The sequence below is a fragment of the Arachis hypogaea genome, chromosome 6, assembly GCF_003086295.3.
Source record: "Arachis hypogaea cultivar Tifrunner chromosome 6, arahy.Tifrunner.gnm2.J5K5, whole genome shotgun sequence".
Lineage (NCBI taxonomy): Eukaryota > Viridiplantae > Streptophyta > Magnoliopsida > Fabales > Fabaceae > Arachis > Arachis hypogaea.
In genome coordinates this window covers 99,925,206-99,950,895 of record NC_092041.1, presented here as the reverse complement: position 1 = coordinate 99,950,895, position 25,690 = coordinate 99,925,206, and the positions used below count along the sequence as shown (strand labels likewise).

The 25,690-nt window shown below is 34.4% G+C and overlaps 2 protein-coding genes across 2 annotated transcripts; one reads left to right on the top strand and one right to left on the bottom strand.

The window, feature by feature from the left end:
* Positions 1–741: 741 nt before the first annotated feature.
* Positions 742–3,172, bottom strand: LOC140173727 (uncharacterized). Its single transcript, XM_072198274.1, has 5 exons — positions 2,564–3,172; positions 2,005–2,416; positions 1,298–1,542; positions 927–1,250; positions 742–840 (listed from the first exon to the last, which is right to left on the bottom strand). Exons 1-5 carry the CDS (start codon positions 3,170–3,172, stop codon positions 742–744), a joined length of 1,689 nt encoding a protein of 562 aa, XP_072054375.1.
* A 3,222-nt stretch (positions 3,173–6,394) lies between these two features.
* LOC112697133 (uncharacterized) lies at positions 6,395–10,832 on the top strand. The gene is made up of 3 exons (XM_025750170.3): positions 6,395–6,602; positions 6,740–7,001; positions 10,266–10,832. The coding sequence occupies exons 1-3, from the start codon at positions 6,557–6,559 to the stop codon at positions 10,309–10,311; spliced, it is 354 nt and encodes a 117-aa protein (XP_025605955.1). The 5' UTR covers positions 6,395–6,556; the 3' UTR covers positions 10,312–10,832.
* The last annotated feature ends 14,858 nt before the right edge of the window (positions 10,833–25,690 follow it).

Genomic DNA, 25,690 nt, shown 5'->3' with positions numbered 1-25,690 from the left:
TGATGTTAGGGTTTTAAAAATATGGAACTGTGTTTTAAGTTTGCTTGTGTTTTTTATTGTGGTTTTGTGTATTAGTTATGGCTTAGTTGTAAGAAAATAAACCATGTGAAATTGTTCCTGATTGTAGAATTGAAATTGAGTTGAATACAATAGATATGTTAAACATCAGTTTTTGCCAATGTTATTTTCAAGTTGGCTAATATGATAATGTTGAATGTTATCAATTTTCGCAATGTAGTGGTATGAAGTTGCCATAAAAAACAGCATCTAATTGAACATAAATTATTATAATAACTGATATGCAAGTTTCAATTTCAACTTGGCTAACATGGTGATATTGAATATTATCACAGTCTTCAACGTGTACATATCAAGTTGCAATTAAAACACCTAATTTAAGATAAATGGTTATACTAACATGGTGATACTAGCACTGATAGTTATAACAATCATCAGCATTGAGAAGTATGTAGTATCATCATTATACAAAATATTAAAACCATTCAAAATACAACCAACTATTGAAATCCAAACTTGAACATTCTATATCAGTTTTACTATTTCTGACTTGTACATAAACTAATCCCAAAATACAATCATCAAGATGAACCCAAGTTTAACATAGTTAAATACAACAAAACAGAAAGCTTCTCATCACTTCTTCCTTGGAGGTATGAAGCCTGGCGTAGGGACAAATCTCATGACCCCTGCCAATGTTGCTGCTGTCCCAGAACTTGCTCCCTACATTGGATCCATATTTGCAGCAGTTGAGTGTTGAGATCTTCTCTTTGGGGGCAACTTGTTTGGCCTTGTAGGTTGAATTGGAACAAGTGGAGCAACCTGCAAGATAACGAGTCAGTTCTACTAAAGAAATGTGTAAGGAATAATTATTGTTTATTGCTTTAAAGTGAGTTGGAAAGTCATACCACTTCATTAATCAATGGTTGTGAATAACTGGGTTGTGTGATTTCAACCTCTGAAGCTGCAGTATCATTATTAGCATTGTTATCAGCATCATTTCCAATATCATTAGCAACATGTCCATCATTGCTAGCAGTATTCCCATTATGCCCATCAGCACCAACATCGACAGCATCACCAGTATTTGCAACAGCAGCAGCTTCACCAGTATTTGCAACAGCAGCAGCTTCAGCAGCTGCAGTAGCTTCAGCAATGGCTTCATCGTCAGTCTTTCTATGACTGCAACTTCTTTTAGTATGGCCTTTTGTCCCACAATAGGTACAAGTGAACTGCTTGTACTTTCTATTCAACTTAGTTGCACTTTTTTATTTTTTACTTCCTGAAGGTTCCTCATCAGCATCTTTTCTTCTTTCTTTGTCAAAGTTTCTGGCTTTCTCTTTACTTTAGGAGCCAGAGGCTTAAGGTATACAGATTTTTCCCATAATGCTTCTCCTGGAATTGGATTCAATGAGTGCAAGTATGTAGCCTTATAAGAATCCATAGTCAACCATTTGTGACAAAAGTCTTCAGGATCTTTGTTTACCCGTGATAGTGCAGCACATGCGTGAACACATGGCATACCTACAATTTATATGACTCCTTATTACACAATAAGCTCAAAAACATAAATAAACTCATATATTAATCAATGAAAAAAATCTCATATGAAAAAAAATGTACTCCTAATATAAATTATTACCAACGTAAACAAATCGATATATATTAATCACATTTATGGAAGTAACAGTCGGCTCAACAACTAAAACAAATCTATATATATTAATCAAATTTATACAATGACATAAACAAATACATATATTAGCAACAATTTGTCTAAGTAGTTAAAGTTAGTGAAAGATGCACTTGTTATTTGCCAAAATCTGCAGGTACATATGCTCTTTCCCAAATCAACAACCATGTTAGTCGGCCACCCATGAATTTCAAATCTTTCATAGTGTTCATCTCCACTCCAAATAGGAAGCCACTTTCCAGATTCTTTTCTAATCTTTTGTAGTCTGCTATGCTGAACTGGGGGTAATTTACCTATGTAATTGGCTAATTTCACTTTGTTCTTTGCAATTGATCTCATTGCAAACATCCTAACCTCCTCCAAAAGTGTTATAATTGGTTTTGCCCGATACTCCTTAATCCTAGAGTTAAAAACCTCACATGCATTATTTGTGATGTTATCTATTTTTGGGTCATGCCTAAAGAATGCCTTGGTCCATGATTCCTTAGGCCATTTGTCAAAGTAAGCCCAAGCTTCTTCACTTCGATTCCGAATCCTTTCCAGTTTCTGTTGAAAGCCATGCCTTGTAGTTTTTCTAGCACACTCCCATAAAAGACCCCTAAGTTCCGACTCCTTCCATTTCTTATTAAAGTTTCGCCATAAGTGCCAGACACAGAACCTATGGTGGGCCATCGGCATAACCTCCCGTACTGCTGGTATAAGCCCCTGCAGCGCTCAATTTTTTAATATCGTGCTTCAAACAGACCCCTCAAAATATATTAATGTACTCAATAAGACCCCTTAAATATTTTAATAAACTCAATTAAACCTTTCAGCAAGTTTGGAAAATTACATAAAATGAAATTGTTTTACCTTCTGCATGTCTGACATTATGCACCATCCATGATTTGGTTCACCAACATCATCAACCAGTAGCTCTAAAAACCACCTCCAGTTCTCTTTGTTCTCTATCTCCACTATGGCCCAAGCAATGATGTAGACATGGTTGTTAGCATCCTGGCCAACTGCAGAGAGGATTTGTCCTCCAAACTGTGTCTTCAAGAATGCTCCATCTAGGCCGATTAATGGTCGACACCCAGCCTTGAATCCCTTCTTGCATCCGTCAAGGCAAACATATATTTTTTCAAAAATAGGATCTGAATCCAGTTGAGGACTAACACCGATCTTAATGGTGGATCCAGGATTACTCTTAAGAAGGGTCTCCGCATAATCCCTCAACCTTAAATACTGTGCAGCCACATCACCATATACAACATTCCGTGCATCTGTAAGGGCTCTAGTCAAGGATGATTTGTTCAAATCCAAGTCACATCTTCTCTTGAAATATGTTGCTGCCTCTCCATGCTTCAGGTTTAGATACTTCCTAAGCTTCTTGACTAATTTTCCTGCAAGCCATTTTCTATTTGCAGCTCTGTTTTTGCTCTTTCTGGGACATATATGATCATTATAAAATGTCTTCATCTGCCAACATGTCTCCTCATGATCTTTGCTTGCATAAGCCACCCACTTACATCCTTGTTTTTTTCACTTACAGATTGCTCTTGCTCTATAGCTCTCATTCCTTCTCCATTTGATCTGCCTCCCCTCTTGTATAGTGAATTCTCTAACCGCTTCAATGAAGTCTTGTTTAGTGTTGAACTTCATTCCTACTTGAAGGTTGCACTCTCCGAATCTAGCTCCCTCATTGAATTGTGGGAACACATCATCACTATCATCTACTGTGTCCTCATCTTCGCTGTTTGGGGGAGTTTTCATCTCTTCAGAATGCCAGGAGTCATTTCCATCCGAATCAGCAAAATATGGATCATAGGCATCATATTCTCCACCTTGGGCAACAGCTTTATTGCCTAACACATCTACCAAGTCAACCTCCTCATCAGAGTTCACCATTAGGATATCTTCTTCCAATAGCATTTTTCGTTTTTCCTTGCTCCAAGCAGCTCCAGATGCATGTTTCAACTTATGATTCTTCTTCGTCACTTCAAATCCTCCACTGTCAGTCTCAGTTTTAGTTGAGCTATCAATAGGCCCTGCCTTATAAAGAGAGTCTTCAGCACTCTCGTATGAATCACTGCTACTACTGCTGTCGTCCTCATTACTATGTTCATTTTGTTGAACTTTAGGTGTTGATCTACTAGCTGATCTGGTCACAGGGGGAGTGGATTTCACAGTAGTTGCTTTGGCAGTTTTTGGCTTGTTATTATTTGGTGTGACTTTTTTAGTTGCGGGCTTAGATGACTGAAACTTTGGTTGGGTTTGCTTGACAGTAGTGGGTTTACATAAGTTGGGCTTGGAGATAGTGGGCTTCATAGTGGTGGCCTTAGATTGGTTGGGCTTGGATGTAGAGGGGGCAGCAGTGGTGTACTTAGATGAGTTAGGCTTAGATGTAGTGGCCTTGGCAGTGGTGAGCTTGGATGAGTTGGCGATGTAATTGGTTTAGCTTCATTCGTGGTTGTTGACTTTGTTGGGACATTAGCTGATGCATTGGGTGGGGGTTTGGTAACTGAAATAGTCTCAACATTTGATTTTGTGACTACATTAGAACTGGGGATTGTGGGTGTTGAATCAATAGTAGATTGTTTCGTGGTGGTGTGGGGGGTGCTTGTATTTGGGTTTGGGGTGGGAATGGACATGGGGTTGGGAGAAATCTCACACAAGTCTGGACACTCCTCTTCATCATCAAATTCTGGTTGGGATACTCCATGTTCAAAGTAAACATGTACAATTCCTTGGTTATTCTTCGCATGAAAACACATCTCCAACAACTCAGAATCATGTGAAAGAGCTCTTAACCCAGTCTTCAGAGGCCTTCCAGAGCCAGCCACCAACATTCCACAATGTTATCATATCCTAACACTTTGTAGTAGTCCCTGATTGAAAACACATCCATTGTGTCCTCATCTAATCCAACCAACTCATCAATGTTGTCGCTAACATATGCTACATTACCATCCTCCTTGGTAACAAACCTACCTCCATGGTGAAATACTATGGTTATATGATCATCCATCTGCAAAGAAATCTCAAACAAATTCAGACTAATTTTTATGCATACGACATTCATAGGAAACCGTCCTAAAAGTACCACTGTCAAATCTTTCCATTACAACATTAATTCTAGACCCACAAACAACCAATATGTCACTCATCAACAAAACTAACTTTGTAGCAAACTAAAAAAAATAAACAGCATCAAACCCTAAGTCCTACATTGCATGTGCACATTAACCACAACAGTTTATTAACAAAATACAGAAAAAATCAGCAAACAAAGTTAAAGAAGTAGAAGATAGCGCATTGGTAGCAATGGGTTTTGTAAGTAACCTCTGTATGAACTTGTACTTCTGGTTTCTTCACTCTTGTCTAAACCCCCAAGTTTGCACAGATTTTCAGAATTGCTAGAAGGAACTCCTTTGGATTTCACAGCAACGCATCAGGAAAAACGAGGAAGAGGAAGAAGAAGAAGAAGAAGGAGAAGGAGAAGGAGAAGGAGAAGGAGAAGGAGAAGGAGAAGAAGAAGAAGAATATGATCGTCGTACTGAGAAGTGGGAGAATTTTAACCACCAAAACAAGTGAAACGACGTAGTTTTAATAGGCTTTGGGCGCGAAGTCATACGCCGTCGTTTTGGTATAGTCCACCGTGTCATGACACTGTGCCACATCAGCTTTCCGGTGACGGACATGACAGCAGGGGCAAGCCGGAGCCACAATTGCAAAATTGGGGGTTCTAATTGAGGCTAATGAAATTGTAGGGCTCATTTTGAGTCTCAAGCCAAATTTCAGGGGCCAAATTGAGATTTAACTCCATGGTTGGCTGCTTTCTCAAGCTAATTTCTCTCTCTCTCTCTTTTTTTTTTATTTCACCTACCACCCTCATTAAATAGTCTTGCATTTAATTTGTACATATCTTCATGAGTGAAATTTATAGGTTAAAATTTTGCTAATTAACCACTCTTATAATAATTTATATTGAAATAAAAAGATCACATATTTATATTTATAATCAAATTTTTAAAATATTATACTTAAATTTGACTAACATTTTATAATTAAATATTATAAATAATATAATTAAGTTACATTTTATTTATTATTAAAATACAAATAAAAATATGAAAATATAATTGTAACTAACCTTTTATATTCATAAATAATTTTATTATTCTAATAATTCATTGTTTTGTTAAAATATAGATAAAATAACATATATAAATATATACAAATAGGTAAAAACCAAAGATATAGTTGATTTCTAGTATTTGAGCATTTTTATAATTTGTTTACTAATGACATACAAATTTGATTGTTTTACTATTAAATTTGATTATTCTGATAGTTAGTTATTTAATTTAAAAAAATATAAATTAATATATATAAATATATTGCAACTATTTTAGTAAATTTTTAATATAATATTATAATATAATAATTTTATACATACAAATGAATGAATGATAAATAAAATATCGATATGTATTATATTAAAAAATCAATTAAAATATTTTAAGTTGAACTATGATTTTTAGATATAAGTTAAGAAATCGACTTTATTTCTTGCTATCCGGTATGATTAATTTTTTTAAAATTTTTTTTATCAGAATTTAATATTTAAAATATGACTAAAAATAATAAATTCAATTAATTATATAATATTATGTTTAATTCTTTATTCAACACTTGGCAGCTGGTTATTTGTCCATACAACTGATTATTTAACAATTGAGAGGAACATTCCTCCATTTTCTCCTCGCTCTCACGCACGCAACAGCAACAGCAACAGCAGATAGAGCAGAGAGCCCTCCCTCCCTCCAATCCCAGAACCAAAAGAAAAATAAAATAAAAAAGATGAGCAATTACCAGAGAATTCCCCAAGAATCATACCCTCCCCCTGGTACCTGAACAAATCACACTCCTCTACACACTTTAATCTTTCCAATTTTTAAATATCAATTCTTAAGATATTCAAAATTCACAATTCTGACGTATTCGATTCCGATGATAATTCTTTTAATTTGTTCCTTCATGCAGGGTACGGAACTCCTTATCCTGCGCCACAAGGGTACTCGCCGCCCGGATACCCTACAGCACCCCCGCAGCCACCGTCGTACCACGCCTACCCTCCGCCTCCACCCCAACCCCCTGCTGGCTACGCGGCGTATCCTCCACAACCGCCCCCACAATACCAAGGGTACCAAGGGTATTTCAATGACGGTTATCCTCCTCAGCCCCAATATCAATGCGAGCATCATCATCATCATCACCACAATGATACCGGTTTTCTTCAAGGCTGGTATGATTCCTTGCTTTTTTGTGTGGTATTGCATGCTTTTCTAGGGTTTTGGCTTTCTAAGCAGTTCCTATATTGTACTCCCTCGGTTCCGTTTACATGTCAATGGGAAATTTGGTACATTTTTGGGATCGGTATTTTTATTTGTACTTGTATAGTTGTATTTGTATCCAGATACATTGATCCAACTATCCAAGGGTGTTTCAATTTTTCATAATGAGGGAGGGTGTATATTGGAACAGCAATGACAGTTATTCACTCGCCGAGGAGCGATATTGATATTCTACTTGCTATTGAATAATTGAATTATTGTAGAAATGGTGCTTAGGTGTTTTTTGCCAGATGAGATGACCGTTGATGATAAGTGATTGATTCTTTGGTGGATGTTCATAGTTGATCTTTATCTTAGGCGTGTTATCTGAAACTTGAAATCCAATGGCTTATTCATCCCCCTCCCCTCTACCTGTTGATTCAATGTCTTTTTCTTTTTCTTTGGAAACATTTAAGTAGTTCATGATTTCCAAACAAGCATTGGATGATTGATGACAAGTACTGAGAAATGTTAACAAATTTGGGGCACAATTTGCACTGACACATCGGGATTCGCTGCACTTGCACATTTTTTTTTGGGGGAAAGAGAAACAGGAGCCAAAGTGGGATGTTTAAGACTAAACAATTTTTTATTAGAATGCTTTACTAATAATCCTAAACTAATATTAAATTTTCCTGTTGATTGATCTAGTGCACAATGTGATGATGCACCATGCTTATTGCAAACTTGTTAGCAATCTTTCATGTCCAAAGCAGAAATGACATGCTTTGGATGTTAAAGTTCATATAAAATTCTTAGCCAAAATGTCACCCTCGTTTATTTATGACACAAAACTAAGGAAGAAAGTGGACAATTTTCTGTAAATCAAATATTTGCATGATGATTTCCATGTAAGCAATGACCTTCTCAAGGATCGCTGTTCCACTCATCTAGCATGACATGGTAGAACCCATAAAATTAAACATCCTTTTCTTCTGCTTCTATCCAATTATGAGTCCCTTAATGCTGTCCCCAAATCCCTCCCTTCCCGCCTCTCCCTTCCTTTCCTTTTTGAAAGCTCAACTAATAAACACACCCTAAGTGTGCAACTTAAAGTAATTCTTAAACACTAAAATATGACAAGATAGATAACCCTTCTGCTCCTATATTATGGAACAAGTAGAAACCCTTTCAACCTTAATAGAAACTGACTATGTTTATTGGATCACTTTTTTTTGTCTTGATGATGCCTTTCTACTTTCTTCAGTTATTTTCTACTCAACAAGTTGAAGTAGAGGTAGGGGAAAATGATTGCAATTTGATCACTGGTCAGGCATTACTTTCTTTCCAAAATTCTCAGGAATCTTGCACCAGAAACAGTGCATAGATCTGAACCTCAATTTTTGCTATTATTGTGTAAAGTCTCAAATGAAAATGCCTTTTATCATGGGCATGGTTAACAAGAAGTAGAGCAGGTGACAAAATAGCTAGTAATGTCCAGAAATTACTTGCTGGCCAGTGTGCAGTCATACAAAATAGTTTGCCACTAGACCATAAGATAAGTGCCCCATCTTGCCTAAAACAGTATTCGCCACCCAATAATGAATCATAACATAATTGAGCCCCAAATTATGATTAAGTGGAATGCACAACTATGGGTCAGAGCCAACCAAGCCAGCTTGCCTGCAATGGTGTGAGAAATAAACTGAGTACCTTGAGTTGGAAGAGGGTTGTCGTGGATAAAGGTACTGTGAAGTGTGAGCTCACTAGGCAGAAAATGTAGACTGTAGTATCTTTAATTATTGTTATGGAAGGTTTGAATGCAACAATCTGATAACTCTTATGAAACAACCCTAAGGTTGATAGGCTATAATTTACTTCTAGAAGGGCTAAGAGAAGAGCTCCTTTAATTGAAATCAGCCTATAAAACTTCCAATTCATGATAACATTTGCAGTGAATAAGTACTGTTCACATTCGAACAAAACTTAATTTAAATGCATTCATAGTTTCATACTGTAAGTGTTGGTATAGATTTGGCATCTAGAGAATTGAGTTGCTAAAAGGAAACACAAATTTTGTAAATTAGCAAAATCACAGCCTACAAAAATGTAGCCTAATTAAACACTGTCAAGAGATAACCCCTGAATGGGTATCTAAGGTTCCATTTTAAAGGGGACATTTCTGAATTTCTAACCATTGATGTGATTCAAGGTAAGACAGTGGTGCACCATGTGGTCACTGGTAACCAGAGTTTAGAATAGTGAGACAAATAAGAATTTGTTGTTTGTATTCACTTCTCTTTGAAAACTGAGTCAACCCATTTTTAATGGGACGGGATAGGATTATCACATGGTATAAGTTTCACATCTTGTTCAACAATAAAGGAGAGTTAGCGATTTGGTGAGCACAAACAAAAACCACTTCTCCAAAGTAAGCAATATGTTCTGAATGATGACCTCTACAGTGAAAAAAAGGTTAACTTCTGCATCATCATAAAGATCTAACGCTATAGCAGAGCTATTGGCACCAATACTGCTTTTCTCTGTGGAATCCCTAAATACATCTCACATTACATCACATCAACAAGGAATAATATGTTAGGGTCCCACATGTTATATTTCTTTGGTCTTGTAAAATTTCATGAAAGAATATAATGGATATAATTAAAAATAGATAAACGAACAATTCTTGGATTTCTGGAAGGAAAATGATGAATAATATAAGCTGAATATAAATCCTTCAACAAATGGGCCCCGTCATTTATATTTTCAATTTTTTTGGTAAAAATATTTTCGTTAACCTAGTCAAGTTTTTGTTCCTTAATTGAAGTCAACTTCCAGAATTACCTTTCTTGTTAATTTCTTATGATATGAATTCGGCATTCTTGAACTTTAGATTAAGATAAATCAAATGTAAAAATTTGATAAAGCATTTAGCTTATATTGGTGACAAGTATTCATGCCTTTGTTGCATCTCATTCTGTTTAAGTTGCTATAAATGCATTCATGATTTAATGTTTGTTAAAAACATGTTAACCTGAACCCAAGATTTGATATGACTACTTGGATAATCAACTGGTTTTAAGCTTTGGAATTGTCTTATTTCAGCTCAAGAGATTACCTTTTCTTTAGCCAAAAAAATTATCTTAAACTTAAATCCTTTTAGTTTCACTCTTATATTTCTTGTTACATTTTTCCTTTTCACCATCTGGGTTTAACTTCACATTTGCATGCAGCTTGGCAGCACTTTGCTGCTGTTGTTTGGTGGAGGAGATTTTTTGATGATCACTACAGTTGAATCTTCAATTTGGTACTGTTGAGAGATGTTGCTCTGAGTTATTGATGTGTGGGATCTGGTGTGTGTTTGTCATTCTTCTAGTTCAGTCTTTACAAGTGTTTTCGAGGTTGTCGATGGACTCCAGGGGTTGGTATAGCGGTCTCAAAGTATAGTCCTCCTTGTTCTCTTGATGGCTATGCCAAAAGGAGAACAGAGAGGGCATCGGGCTTGGCGAGTGGTTACTGAAAATGTGGGGTGGCTGGTATATGGTTTCTTGGCTTGGTGTAAGGCTATGCAACTATAGGTTTTTCATTTTTGGATTATCTCCCCAGTTATGGGTTTGTTACATAATACATATAATTGCTCTGGAATCTTGATGATGGATGTCGGGTGGCTCTGGTTTGTCTTTTGTTATGTGAATGAGGTAGTAGTGGGGGTTTGTATTTTAATATGTGATTATGAATATGTAACTATGGCAAGTTATTGGCCCTGAAATGTGAACTCGGATTCAATTTGACACTTAAAATTTCAGTAGACTTAAATTGGACCTCGAAATTAACAATCGTAACTCACATTTAACTCTTGAGCTAGTCTTCGTTAACGATGTGTTGATTTGGTATATTAACTTATTGTGATTTGGATTCCTTGCCTAACTTTCATGTGATCAAGATCTATTAGAGTTCAAAAAGCTTGATTATTGCTCCTAGAGCCGCAAAATTTTTAAATTGAACTTGTTATTGTCATCTTCATAAAGATGTTAGAGAGTCAATCAAGCTTTTAGGAAGTCTAATAGGTCTTAGTCATATGGAATCTAGACGAAGAATTCAAATCTTGACAAGTTAACGTGCAAAATCAATATGTCATTTATAGAACTCAGCTAAGGGGCTAATATGAGTTAATTTATAAATTTTGGAGGTTGAATTGAATCGATTGTAATTTTAAGAGTCAATTTGAATCCAACCTTAAATTTTAGAGATAAAATTGAATATTAACTCTAACTATAGCTTGTCCACAAGCCTTCCCATGTTTAACTACCAAAAGTCTTTCCATGTGGAATGATGAATTGACAACCAAATATGCGTTGCTTGGATTTGGATCTTCTAAAGTTTGAATTTCACTTTAGAGAGTAAAGTGTGATCTTCTACTTTTAAATAGTTTCTCTTTCATATTTATTCTTGGTCCCACCTATAAAATCAATGGTGAGAGATAACACTTTACTCTCTAAAGTGAAATTCAAACTTTAGAGAATCCAAATCCGCGTTGTTTTGTTCTCATCTTTAAACATATTTTATACTTTAGCATTACAATTTAAATCAGAAGGATCCCTTAGAAAACCAGGAAGAACTATATTGTTTCTTGAAGATTAACAATGGCTGTAGAAAGTTTTATTTAAAGGCTCTATTTTTTTGTCCACATCAGTATATCTGAATTATATTATATCTCAATACTGGAGTAGGGCTTGTAATATGTATTCTATTTACAGATACTCAATCTTATCCAACCCGATCTAGTAGGATTGTCTACATGACCTGCTGTCAGTAGGATAAGGTGTGGCTAGAGTTTGCTTGCGGGTAGGGTCTAATGTGAATTCAGAATATATCCTATTCTATCTTATCTGCACTTCTAATATATTATATATAATATATATTTTAAAATTATATATATATTGTGAAAGAAGTGGGTATTGAACCCACAACCTCCTTATAAAAACTCAAAATAATTACTAAACTAATCATTTAAATTAATAATTTAGTACATTTGTTATATAATGTTGCAAGAATTTGGAGTTAAAAAAGAGTAACAAGACATTTATCTTTGTTTATGTTATTTTAATTTTACGAAAACTTTGATGATTATGCTATTTATAATTTTATATTGAATTTTTTTAAGATTTTATTATTTTTAATTTTAGTTTGAATTTAATTTTTTATTTTTTATTTTATTAATATGTATGAAATATGGAATGATTTAATTTTATATTTGATTAAAAAAATTTGATTTTAATGCGGGTAGATTTGAGTAGAGTAGAGTTAAAAATATTATGATGCGAGTATTCACAGATAGAATAATTAGTAAAGTGTTAAAAAAAATTTTAATCTGCGGATAGAATTAGAGTAAAATCTAAATCCTATCTTATCCTATCCATTGCGAGTTCTACGCTAAAGTGGTAAGGTTTTGGGATTTTTCATTTACCCAAAATTCCCATCCTGCCTAGAGTATTGAATTCTCTGGTAATTAAAAAATAATGAATTGCTTATTGATACTAATTTAATTGGATTGGATACCAATTCCGTAGTGAGAACAGCAATTGAAGCTGTCAAGATACAACTACCATAGTAAATGAGACTGGTTCTACAGTCAACTATGAAATGCTGATATGTCCTATACTCCTATGCTTGATTTTAGAGGAAATCAGTTATCCAAATTTAATTTTTTTATAGGTGTCAACTAGTGTATGAACATGCACGAAAAATATTTATTTAATTTATATTTTTATTAGTATTTTTAATTTTATTCTTTATTATTTAATTTATATGAAAATTATTAGGAATCCGTACGTCATCTTTTTAATTAATTTTTTAATTTTAAATAAAAAGGTTTTATTTTTTATTTTTTTAATATTTTAAAAAATATATATATTTAAATTCTTACTCATTTAAATATTAGGAGGATAAATTAGGTTTAATTCAAATAACGAGGTGTATATAATTTGTTTGCAAATCATATTAATTAGAGATGATATTCATTAAAAAAAAGATATAAATTGAATTTATTAGAATCATTGATAATTAGTAAAATTTTAGTCATTAATTCTCAAATTTCATATAATTCTAAAGAATATATTTTTTTAAATATTCTGAGAAAAGAGGAGTATGTATATTGATACCAGAATGTGTCATATCAATTTTTTTAATGTTAGAATACTACTTCTTATAAGATAAGACTAGTATATGTAGTCGTGCAATGCATGAGAATATTTAATATTTAATCTATTTTTGAGGTATTTTTAATAAAAAAATATTTTTTAACATATTTAATTTTAAATTAAGTTTAATTTATTTCTTTTTATTGATGCTAATATTAAAACAATAGTACATAACAAAGAAATTCATAAAATAATTAGATTAATTAAAGAAAAAGTCATAATATGCAATAAATTAATGTCTTAATTTATATGAGAAAATGTTCGTATATATTTTTTATTTTAACATTGATCGTTGCACATCTATAGGCTGTATCTATATTTCTGTATCAAATAAAATTTAAATATTTATATAAAAATTTATATCGAACTACCAAAAAAAAATAAAAAAATACAATTCACAACAAAGAGATACCAATTGATTAAACAGTACAGAATCATCTCAATTTATCAAAGACTTCTCTATACACAATACTAATCGTGCAATTCTCAAAGACTCTCTCATGATTTTGAATTAAAACCTTTATTCCTTATTTGCTCTTAACTCTTGAAAGTGCCACGTATAAGTGTCTATGCGTAAAAATCGGTCTCGGTAAGTAAAGACTCACGGTTTTCAACATTTGTCCTTGAGCCTTGTTGATTATCATACCAAAAGACACTATCAATGAAAATTGTCTTTTCCATACTTGATTGGAATGCTATCATTATTCAACCAATTGATTTTCAAGTCTTCTAACCTGTAGGTGTGTATCATTTTATAGGTCATTTGACTGGTCTATATTCTTAAGTAGCATTATCGGAACACCAATTTTAAGTGTGAGCTTATGAGGTGGAAGGCCAGAATAATTAAAAGCATTCAATACTTCTGGATCAAAGAATTTCAAGTGGCTTTTCATATTACCTTCCTCAACACAAAGATTGTCTGAATTAAGATACATTTCTTCATTACCAGAAATAATTGACAGTAATTAACTATTTATCTTGTCAACAATGTCTAATGTCGGTGCTAGTATTATTTGATCATTAAAGTTATTGCTCAACAAATAGCTATGTCCCAAGTTCGAAAAGACAAAGTTAATTAACTCATCAAATGCCTGTTTGGAATCTAGAACTATCATATCCATAAGAATCTCAATTTTGAACTCTCCATCTTTGTTATCTCCTAGCAGGTCATCACTAACTTTTAACAACCAATCACTAAATTCCTTGATTTTCTGTTGGTTATCATTTTTGTATTCCATAGTTAATCTCATGTTTCTTGACAGTCATAAAACTTCAGCAGACTCTTAAAAGTACGAAGAATTTATGGTTGCATGCATTATATCCTGTCGAGATTCTCTTGTAATTACAGGCAAAATTTGTCTAAAGTCTCCATCGAGTACAACCGCCTTCCCTCCGAATGGACGCTCACCATAAGAAATTGATACGTACCTCATAATATCTCTCAAATATCTATCCAATGTCTCATAACAATACTTGTTATGCATAAGTGCCTCGTCCCAAATTATTAAATCTGTCTCTAACAATAATTTGGCATGGGGTGAGTCCTATCAGATATTGCACGTAGAATATTCATTTACAATTAGAGGTATCTTGAATCTAGAGTATGCAATCCTACCATTTGGTAGGAGAAGCAATGCTATTCTACTGGAAGTCACATTAAGCACTATTTTACTCTTTGACCTAACTTTTGCTGACATCAAGCTGTAAAGGAATGTTTTATTGCAACCACCATGACCATAAAGGAAAAAAAAATCCTCCCTCGAATTTATTCACCAGTCTCATAACCCTGTCATACGCTTTCTTTTATTCCATAGTCACCGTACACAACATCGATAATGTTAAGGTCTCTAATTGACGTCTATTATACCTGAGTTCATCTATTATTAGTCGATTATTCTGCAATGAGTAGTTACTATCAGAAGGGATTGGCATTGGAGGATATTCTTGCAAGCTCTTTCCATAAGAATGCATGATGTCTTCGATGTCTGACAATGCAAAATTCTTGATATCTTCGTAAGACATAATTAAATTTATCACAATTTAAAAGACAATGCATGATGTTAAACCTCAAAAGAGAATAAAAAAAAAAGTAAATGAAATTGTTTTAAACCTTTAAGATAAATCATTGTGAAATCAGAATCTAATATTCCTTTTCTTTTTCGTACATGAATCAGTCTTTTTCACTGTATTTGTTTAACATCGTATCTATTCGTGTTAACCATTATGCTCTTAAAAATTTATTTATTGTGAGACAGTTTGAATTAATCTTTTTCATTATGTTATTCTACAATAGGTTATATTCTGAGCCAAGAATGTTGAGGTGACACATTTTGGTACCAATATATATACATGATACATCTCTCTTCTCAAGTTATTTTAGAAAAATATCTTTTTAAAATTATATGAAAATTAGTATTTAAGTAATAATTATACTAATTATCAATCGATTTAATTGTCAATTATTATAATATAATTAGTATTTATATGATATTTGTGTTGGCATCAAATATGCTGACGTGATGTATTTTGATGATAGTATGTTTATCTCTTCTATTTCTTATTTCTGGAAGTGTCAATTTCAAATTTCAAATAATTATATTTATTAGTATTTAATAATTAATTATGGCATGATTTGGCAATAATCATAATATTTTATATCATATCTTTTTATAATTATAATGATTTTTTCATATATCTCTATGAGTAATATATATAGAGTGTTTCATTTATAATTCATGAGTGTAAGTTAGCCAAAGCTTTTTGTTTTGTTTTTGAAACTTTTTTTCTTAATTATTTCAATTCTTTATTTTTTTGAATTGATTTTTTTAAGGTATAAATTAGAATTTTATCATTTTTTTATAAATTCAACCTTATTTTTATTATTTTAATTGTATAATGAGTGTTCTTATTCAATTTATTTTCTTTTGTCCTTATAGCAAAATTATCTTTTACCGTAATAATTTACAATGCATCACATCCATCGTGTTTCATCTCGAGTTATTTCGTTCTTTCGAGTACTAATTATATGAATGTAAGAGTTCAACACAAAGAGGTAGTGAACTTTGTTTTGTTGAAGGATGATCAGATCTTCTTATATACTATAATAACCAACCTAATAGAACGTGGGTGAAGTTATCTTTTGTAAGGAAGCTGAATTTATTATTGAGCTAAATGTGGTTATTCTTTTTTGCCGCTGGTCAAACTATTTTTGTTAGTTGTCGTTACGAAAATAATTCTAATGTATATATATTCTTGAGAATAAAATAATATTTTAAAATTTTTATTGTTAAAAATTCTGTGATTAATTTGTTTTAGGTAGTTATTTCAAAATTTTGTTTTCTGATATATTGGATATGATTTTATTTTGATACTCTTTATTATATTATTAATTAATAATTTATTTTCTAATCTTAAAAATATTATACTTATAGAAGGAACGAATATAATATATTAATATATGATCATGAGAAAAACAATATTTATATATTAGTAAATATTAGAATGCATGTAATTATGCTTTAAATCAATTAATGGTAGAAATATATTTGATTATATTATTAGAAGAAAGATAATATTCTAATTTATTACTAATTACAATAAATATAACGGGCCTGCTACACATACAAGCTTACAAGTTTACAAGTTGGCCCAGCCCAAATACAACTCACGCGCATGAAGACGGATTGAATGGAGCGTCACATTCACGCGCTCGCCACTCAAATGGTTACGTACGCTACGAGTAATGGCAGACTCTTCCACTTCTTCCACTTCTCAAAGCGATTCGAAAACAAAGCAACCCTTCCATTTTCGAGCGAAAATCGAAGTTCAAAATATACAAGTCGTCGCTAACCTTCGAAACCTCCATCAACACACCATCAAACTCTCCATTAAGAATCTGAAGAGAAAACAAAGCAACAATACTCAAGGTAAGTTCATTAAGATTCCTGTATATTTTCCAGATTACGAACTAGGTTTTACTTTTCTTCTACGTCGTTGTTCTAGGATTTACTGTTATTCTTGCTTCTTTGTTACACTGTTCTTCTACGTTGTTGTTCTAAGTTCTCCTGTTATTCTTGTTGTTCTAGATCTTCTGGTAACTGATTTTTGGGGGTATATTCCGTATATTGGGGGTGTATACTGCTTGACCTTGTAATGTTGCTTGATATTGAAGCATGTTTGAGTGATATCTGCTGATATATATGGATGTATCTGAATAATATCTATGGGTGTATCTCACTATTATTAATGGGTGTATCTTACTGTTATTAATGGGTGTATCTGACTTATATATATGGGTGTATCTTACTGTTATCAATGGGTGTATCTTACTGTTATTAATGGGTGTATCTGACTCATATATATGGGTGTATCTTACTGATATCTTTGGGTGTATTTTTCGTTTCAGAGAAAATGGCAGCAAGAAACCAAACAAAAGACCTTAAGTGTGCCACACATCTCCTAAGTTATAAATTCAGAAACATGAGTGAGGAGAAGAAGGCGATTGTGAGGGATCTCGGATTCGGTGGGTTGATGCACATCCCACCACTAAGGGTGCATCACCAACTGTTAAGGGAGCTGGCAAACAACTTCAAACTTGGGGAGAACAGACTGGAAACAGGATATGGTTCTTTCAAAATAACACCAAGAAAGATAGGTCATGCACTTGGCATCAATGCAACAGGTAACTAGCTCAAAATTATAGGTGTATATTAAGTTGATGCTTGGGTGTATTTAAGTTGATGCTTGGGTGTATTTGAACTGACTTTGATACTTTGTTGTTTTTCTTTTTGTAGGAGATCTATTTCCTGAGAAAGTTGACTATAAGAAACTTTCTGAGGATGACAAAATAATTTTTAGAAGATTCCAGGGTAAGACCCTCAAAAGTCTTACCGATGAGATGATGGAAATCGGCGTTGGTAACGAAGAGGAACGCCTGATGTTCAAGAGGATATTCATCCTCTATATACAGATGGCGTTCCTTTTGCCAACGACGATAAACAAAATCTTGCCTATCCACCTGCCCCCAATTTTTCAGATGGACAGCATCACGGAGCAAAACTGGGGGGGGGGGGGGCATGTTTTGACCTTTATCGTCAAGGGCATCACAGACTACAAGGAGAAAAAGAAGGCAATTGATGGCTGCCTCTTTGCCCTGATGATAATTTACTTTCATCTTTCAAAAAACAAAGGGAAGAAGAGGGCTGAAAGACCACCAAAACCATGGATTGCCAACTGGAGTAAGGAGCAGTTGGTGGAAAGAATGACTGCAGAAAGAGAGGAAATTTTGGTAAGTAAACATAATATGTTGGATGTATTTTATTTACCTGAATGCTGCTAACTAAAATATCTACTGTTTCAGGGGATTGTGAAGATGGCGGAGACAAGAGAAAAAATGAAAAAAAAAGAAAAAAAAAGAAAAAAACAAGAAATAAAAAAAAAATAAAAAAAGGAAGGCGAGTTCAACATCGTCTTCGGAGACAGAAACAACTACTGACAGTGACAGTTCTACCTCTGAGTTTGAGACTCAAGAAGACTCAGAGGATTTAGGAAGAAAACACCCCAGCAAAAAGGGAAAAAAGTAAGTACCATACTTGGGTGTAATTTCTTTTTCGAGTTGGGTGTATTTTGTTGATCACGTTGGGTGTATGTAGTTTATTAAGCTGAGTGTGTTTCGTTTGCTGCGTTGGGTGTATATTGTATATTCAGTTGGGTGTATCTTGTGCATTCATTTGGGTGTATTTTTAGTATGTTCTAAATAATAATTTTTTGCCTTCCAGAATGGACTCCAGAAAAAGAAAGAAGAGTTAAGAGGAGTCAGATTCTGATTCAGAATCTGAATCTGAATCAAGTGATGAGTAATGTCCTGAAATTATTACTCCTTTCTTTTGGCTTCATTATAAAGATTTCGTGTATTAACTGAAGTGTCTATTATTAACTTATAGGAGTGAAGAATCATCACCGGTGGAGAAGGAAAAGAAAAAGAAAAAGACAAAGACAACACCAAAAAAGTAAGCACTTCTTTGGATAATATTCTGTGATAAAATTAATTTTTTATTTCTGATTGGTACTCTTTTTTTTTCCACCCAGAACACAACCAAAAAAGAAAAAAGTTGTTGTGGAGGATTCACCTCCTGAAGAAGATCAATACTTTGATGGATACAGTACCTCGTAAGCTATATTACCGTCTATCATCGTAATTATTTTTGTTAACATCTTCTTTTATGAATGTAGTGAGAGATATGAAATATCAAGTGAAGAGCTAGATAAATTGCTAAGGGAAAACGTTGATAAATCTGCTGCAGAGGGGTATGTCTTGCTGGGCTGTCTATTTCAGATTTTGGTGTGTTTTCTTTCCTAATAATTGTTTTTTGTTTCGCAGGGAAAACGAAGCTGACCTGCGATCGACAAAAGGTCGCTATGCCTCATCTGAAACGTAAGAAGCTTTATTTAATAAAATCTTGTTTTCATGGTTTGGGTGTATTTTGTGGAACCATTTGGGTGTATTTTGTGGATCAAGTTGGGTGTATGTTGTTTATTAAGTTGGGATATTTCGTTTGTTGTCTTGGGTGTATATTGTCCATTCAGTTCGTTGTATCTTGTGCATTCATTTGGGTGTATTTAATACCTGTCTCTTATTTTGTCTGAATAACATGAAATCTGTTTAGAATACCGGCTGTGAACTTGGGAAGTGATGATCCTTCCTCTCAAGGACGCACAGAACAGAGTAGTGTAAACCAGCCGTCAGAGAGCATGTAATTTCTCTTTCAAATAACCGTTACTTTTGTTCTTCTATTAGAAAAAAAGCCCTTTATTATTTTATTCAAGAAAAAAAAGGCAGGAAAAAAAAGCAAAAATTGCAAGTATGTAAGTTCTCAAAAAACAAAGCCTGTCTTCTTTTTGAATTGTTCGGGTGTATTTTTTGACTTTCTTTGAGTGTATTTTAGGTTGAGTCCGGTTCAACAGTCAGCCAGTGAGCCGGCTGATTCGAATATGATGGTTGTGAGGGAACAGACACCGTCGAATGCGCTTGTAATGTGAGTTTTTCAAGAATATTTCAACCTTATTACCTTATTATTTTGAAAGGCATTGTTAACCTTTCATTTTTCTTCTTGTTTAGAGTCCCAATTCAAGTTTTTGTGACGGCGTCCCAAACAACCACTGTGCCGGAACTTCAAGAAACATCTGAGTCAGATTTTGAACCAACCCCTCTGCTACAGATTGAAGGAACTACAGAAACGTAAGAAATAGTATTGGGTGAATATTTGTTTAGAGTTTGGGTGTATATTGGGTTACAGTTCGGGTGTATATTTGCTAACAGTTTGGGTGTATATTGTTCCTGAGTAGTTTTTTTTACGTCATGATTAATTTTGTGTAACTGTGCAGCACTCCTGAACCCCCCCAACAACTTCAAGAAACCACACCCACGCTTCCCCCAGCTACATCTAAAATGTAAGTTCATCAGACTAAAATCAATCTTTGCTTATGATCTGTATATTCTTACTCTTATAATACGTTATACATGATGACGCAGTCATCCAGCCACAGAAGACGTTCCTGCCCTGATGATGATGGCACGGATAGCATCCTATGTTCCTAAAACAGATCCAGTGCCATCATTCAGCCTTGGCTTGACTGATTCAAGCCAGGAGGGAGCGTCAACGCAGGAGACAGAAAAGGCAAAATCTCCAGAAACTGCAAATTTGCTAGAACAATTAGACGATTTGGTACAAAAAATAGCAAGAAATGCAGCAAAAGAAGAAAGTAAAAGTCCACAAATTCAAAGGGAGACTGGGGGAGAAAGTTCTGGGAGGTTTGAAACTCCTGCGGGGATAAATGAGAATACGGATGATATGAAACAGAAGTGCTACATTTGGGGGACGCAAGTGAAGACATACGCAGATGGCAGAACTAACGAGTATGAAAACATGTGCACTTTGATGGCCCAAGATAAATACATTTTGACAAAAATGCACATTGCATCACTCCAGCCAGCAACTTTTATAGAAACTGAGGTAATATAAGAATAACATTAATGTTTTTACATCAAAGTTTACTGCAATGTTTATTAATATAAATTCATTTCGGCATATATTTCTAGATTGTATCTGTCATGTGCCTTATCCTCAACCAGACAAATGATAAAAGGTTTCAAGAACAAATATACTGTCTCCCCCCCGATATTGTGGTAAGTGTTACTTCTACGAATTTTGGGTGTATTTTCTGTATTCACTTGGGTGTATTTTTTAAGTTCAATTGGGTGTAAGTTGTGTAGTCATTTGAGTGTATTTATAGTATTCACTTGGGTGTATTTTCAGTATTTCATTTGTTGTTTAACAATTGTTGCAGAACATGGCCGTTTCGAAGCACCCAAACGGGGAATTCATATCACCTAGAACCAATAAAGAATTCAGGGTGGAAGACTACCCAAGTTTTATTCCCTTCATAGATGCAAAAAAATAACTTCGCATCCATATGTAAGTTTTCATTTGTAAAATTTGTTAGTACCGTTCTTTACTTATATGCCAAATAAAATAACACACTGTTGAAATATGGCAATCCTTCAGATTTTTGCACCTGTTTGCTACGCGGACCATTGGTGGTTATGGGTGATTGATATAAGAAAGTGGAGATTTCCTATACTTGACCCGCTACACAAGAAAGCTCCAAGCGAGGAGAGAAAGCAGCTTAATAAATTCACTGTAAGTTGGCTCTGTGTTAACCTTTGGGTGTATTTTGTGGAACCATTTGGGTGTATTTTGTGGATCAAGTTGGGTGTATTACTGATTTGTTTTGGTATTTAAGGGATATGTAATTTCAAGAATGAGAGCATATGTTGGCGGGGAACCTCTGAAGAAAGGTGAGAAGGAGAAGGAAATTAAAGCATCATACGTCAAAATATCAGGCCAAAAATCAACGTATAAATTTGTGACTCTAAACATTAAACTTTCCTAAATAAGATTTGTAATTTATTTTCTTCATTTTCAGATATGACTGCACTATCTACGTTATGAAGTGGCTTGAGTTAATTGAGCCGGAAAACATTAAAAAGGGGAAGTATGAATGGGATAATTGGAAACAGGTAACTGTCTTTAGAACTATATAACTCTGTATTACTTTAATGAATTAATATTGCTGTTTAAACAGAATATACTTTTTAATTGTAGGACGAGGTGGACCACTATAGAGTGGAGTATGCTTCGCGGATACTATTCAATGAAATGAGTAAAGAGAGAGATGAAGCAATTAGAGCGAGTAATGCAATAAGACTGTCGAAGCCATCCTCCGTATTATTGAGTCCGTTTTGTCAGATAAATTCTACTGATATAGAAAATGAGTAATCCAACTGCTAGCTAGTTTGTAAATTGAACAAATGCTGTAAAAAATTGCCATTTATAAACAACTTCTATTCAATGAAATTTTTTTCCATAGTTAAACTATATGTGCTGTTAAACTGTCTGTGCTGTATTCAAAAGTTGTATTACAGGTGGTTAAATATGAAGGAAAACATCAAGGCAGATCTAAAGACAGATTATAAAAATTTACACCCAACGGGGGGTTTAATATACACCCAAACTCTATGTGCTGTTAAACTGTCTGTGCTGTATTCAAAATGTATGAATTACAGGTACCAAAATATGAAGAAAAACATCAAATCAAATATACACTCATAACCTGCAATTTTTTAAACCCAAATAAAGTTGAATATACACCCTGAAATCTATCCCCCCATGATGCTTTGAGACTAAAACCCTGAACCCTAAACACTTAAAATGTAAAATGTGAATTCACAAAAATACACCCAAGCGAAACAGTGCTTTTACACCCATATTCTGTAAGACTATACACCCAAAGAGTTATCCACTGCTGCTGGTACCGTAAACTGATAATTCATAACATGTCCTTGATATTGCCTGTTATTTGAATACACCACTGATGCAGCATCAAACAAGTTTATCTGAATATAACAGTCACATATTAGCTAAACTATTAACAAGAAAAATAAACTCAATCACCACAAATTTAAAGAACATTACTTTTACCTCGCTTAAAACTTTCGTTTTCTTCTTCTTTGCGGCATTTGCAATCTGTTTGTCCAACTTTGAACCTAGCCTATTTTTTGTACGTCCTTTTGTTCGGATCCTTGGCGGGCTTTGAAACTTGTTAACGGATTCCAAGTTGGTGTCTTCGTGATTCCTTTTGGCTTTTAATGATTCCATCTCAGCCATGACGTTATCGTACGCACGGTGCAGAAATGCAGTCATCTCCTCCGATTCGGATGCAAATTCGCAAATATTTTGCGAACGAAAAACCAGTTGGTCAAATCTCTTGCTTCTTGGCTCCATCAGTGGCTCGTCGTGGCTGCTCTTGATGTGTGTGTGTCACCTCTTTACCTTCTTGCTCCATCGTTCCAGTATATATCTAGGTGACACTTGGCTTACTTGTTCAAAGCTTAACACACTTAGTGCGTGATGACACAGTATCCCTCTCGACTCGAATAATAAACATTGGCATTTTATCTCGGCTGCAACTGAGTCGTAAGTAACCACAAACTTGTTGAATATTGAGCTGGAAACTTGTTCTCCGACTTCGTATACTGAATAGCCTAGAGCAGAATTCATTAATCTGGTGATGCAATTCGCCTTTCCTCTGAATTGCGCTTGGACTTCCCTAAACTTTTGATGAGTGTAAACATCTTGAAACTAAGCTTCAATGGAGGATTTGGTTGCACACGGTATGACCGTATGAAAATCTGCAGCATCTGATTCTCTCTCTGCTTGCTCCCTGCTTCCGAGGCAATTATCGTATTGTTTGACGAACTGAATAAGCGAGCTGTTCCGAGTGATAAACTTGTTAAAAAATGAATGCATGCTCTCGCTCCTTTGTGTGCTTCTCATCCCTGCCCAGAAGTGGTGATCCAGATAGATAGGAACCCATATATGACGGTCTTCATACAGATCTAGATAATACACCCAAACACAGACTATAAATACACCCGAAAAAACATGCAATTTACACCTCTGCTGCAGATTTTAAAAAGACATTACCTGAAAGCCACTTGTTGTCCACAAGACCAAAATTCAGCAGAAAATCGTTCCAATTCCTATCGAATGAGTCTTTGCTATGAGAGTTAAAAACAATTTGGCTCATTTCTCATTCAATATCTGCATGTCCCTTGTACCCATTTAATTTGCTTGGAATCTTCTTCATGATGCGCCAAATACACCAACGGTGAATTGTTGTTGGCATACAGGCCTCTAAATCCCTTTTCATTGATGCGCATTGATCGGTCAGAAACCCTTTTAGAGCGTTTCCTCCCATGCAACGAAGCCAACATTGAAATAACCATTTGAATGATTCAATTTCTTCGTTTTTCATCAAAGAGCATCCGAGAAGTGTTGACTGACCGTGGTGATTCACCCCGACAAAAGAACCACAGACCAAATTATACCTGCAAACAAATTACCATAGTGCAGAATGCAAAATCATTAGGTACACCCCAACACATGCTTCGTATACACCCAAAAAATAGCCAATATACACCTCTGCTACGAATTCATAAAAATACATTAATTTAGCATCATAAACAAGGGCAGTTTGTTACCTGTTTGTATTGTAGGTGGTGTCAAATGAAATGACGTCTCCTCGAGTTCAAGCACAAAAAAGAAATTCTGATTCTTCTCTTTCATTCTTAACAAATATTTACCAAATTCCTTTGCATCTTCTTGTTTGGAAACATTCCGCACTTCCCTGGTAATGTAATTCCTCACGTCCTTTTCGATAAAATTTAACTCGCAGTGACCCCCGGCATCCGCAACAAATGATTAGTAGGTTTTGCTTGGTCTGATACCGGCCTCCTCGTTATTCTCTATTGTACGACGAATGGACATGCTTAGTTCTCTGTGCTGTTTGAGCATCTCTGCTTTACTTGGACAGCAGGGGTGTGAATGATCCAGCACAACCTTTGAAATGATCCAAGCACCGACATCCTTCAATGTGTGTATATAAATTCTTGCAGGACAGTTTAAACCGGCTGTCGGATTCGTCTTCTCGGTCGGAGATATTTTAGATTTCCATTTTCCCTCTCTGCTACATGTAATTAATTGATTCTTAATCTCGTTTCCCTTCCTATTTGTGCTCCGAACTCTTGTAGAAAAACCTGCAACCTTGGCGTAGTTCCTGTAAAATTTTCTAGCATCTTCAAGGGTGGTAAAGGTCATTCCAACCTTCGGAATAAACTGATCATCAACAACAGAGAGAGGCTGTAGAATACACCATGTCAAAAACTATAAATACACCCATAGATATGATTCAAATACACCCAATCATGTCTAATATGATACACCCGAACCGCAACAACTCAACTAAAATGACAATAAAACCCATAAACTGTAAATACACAGGCTGCAGAATACACCATGTCAAAAACTAAAAACACACCCAATCATGTCTGATATAAT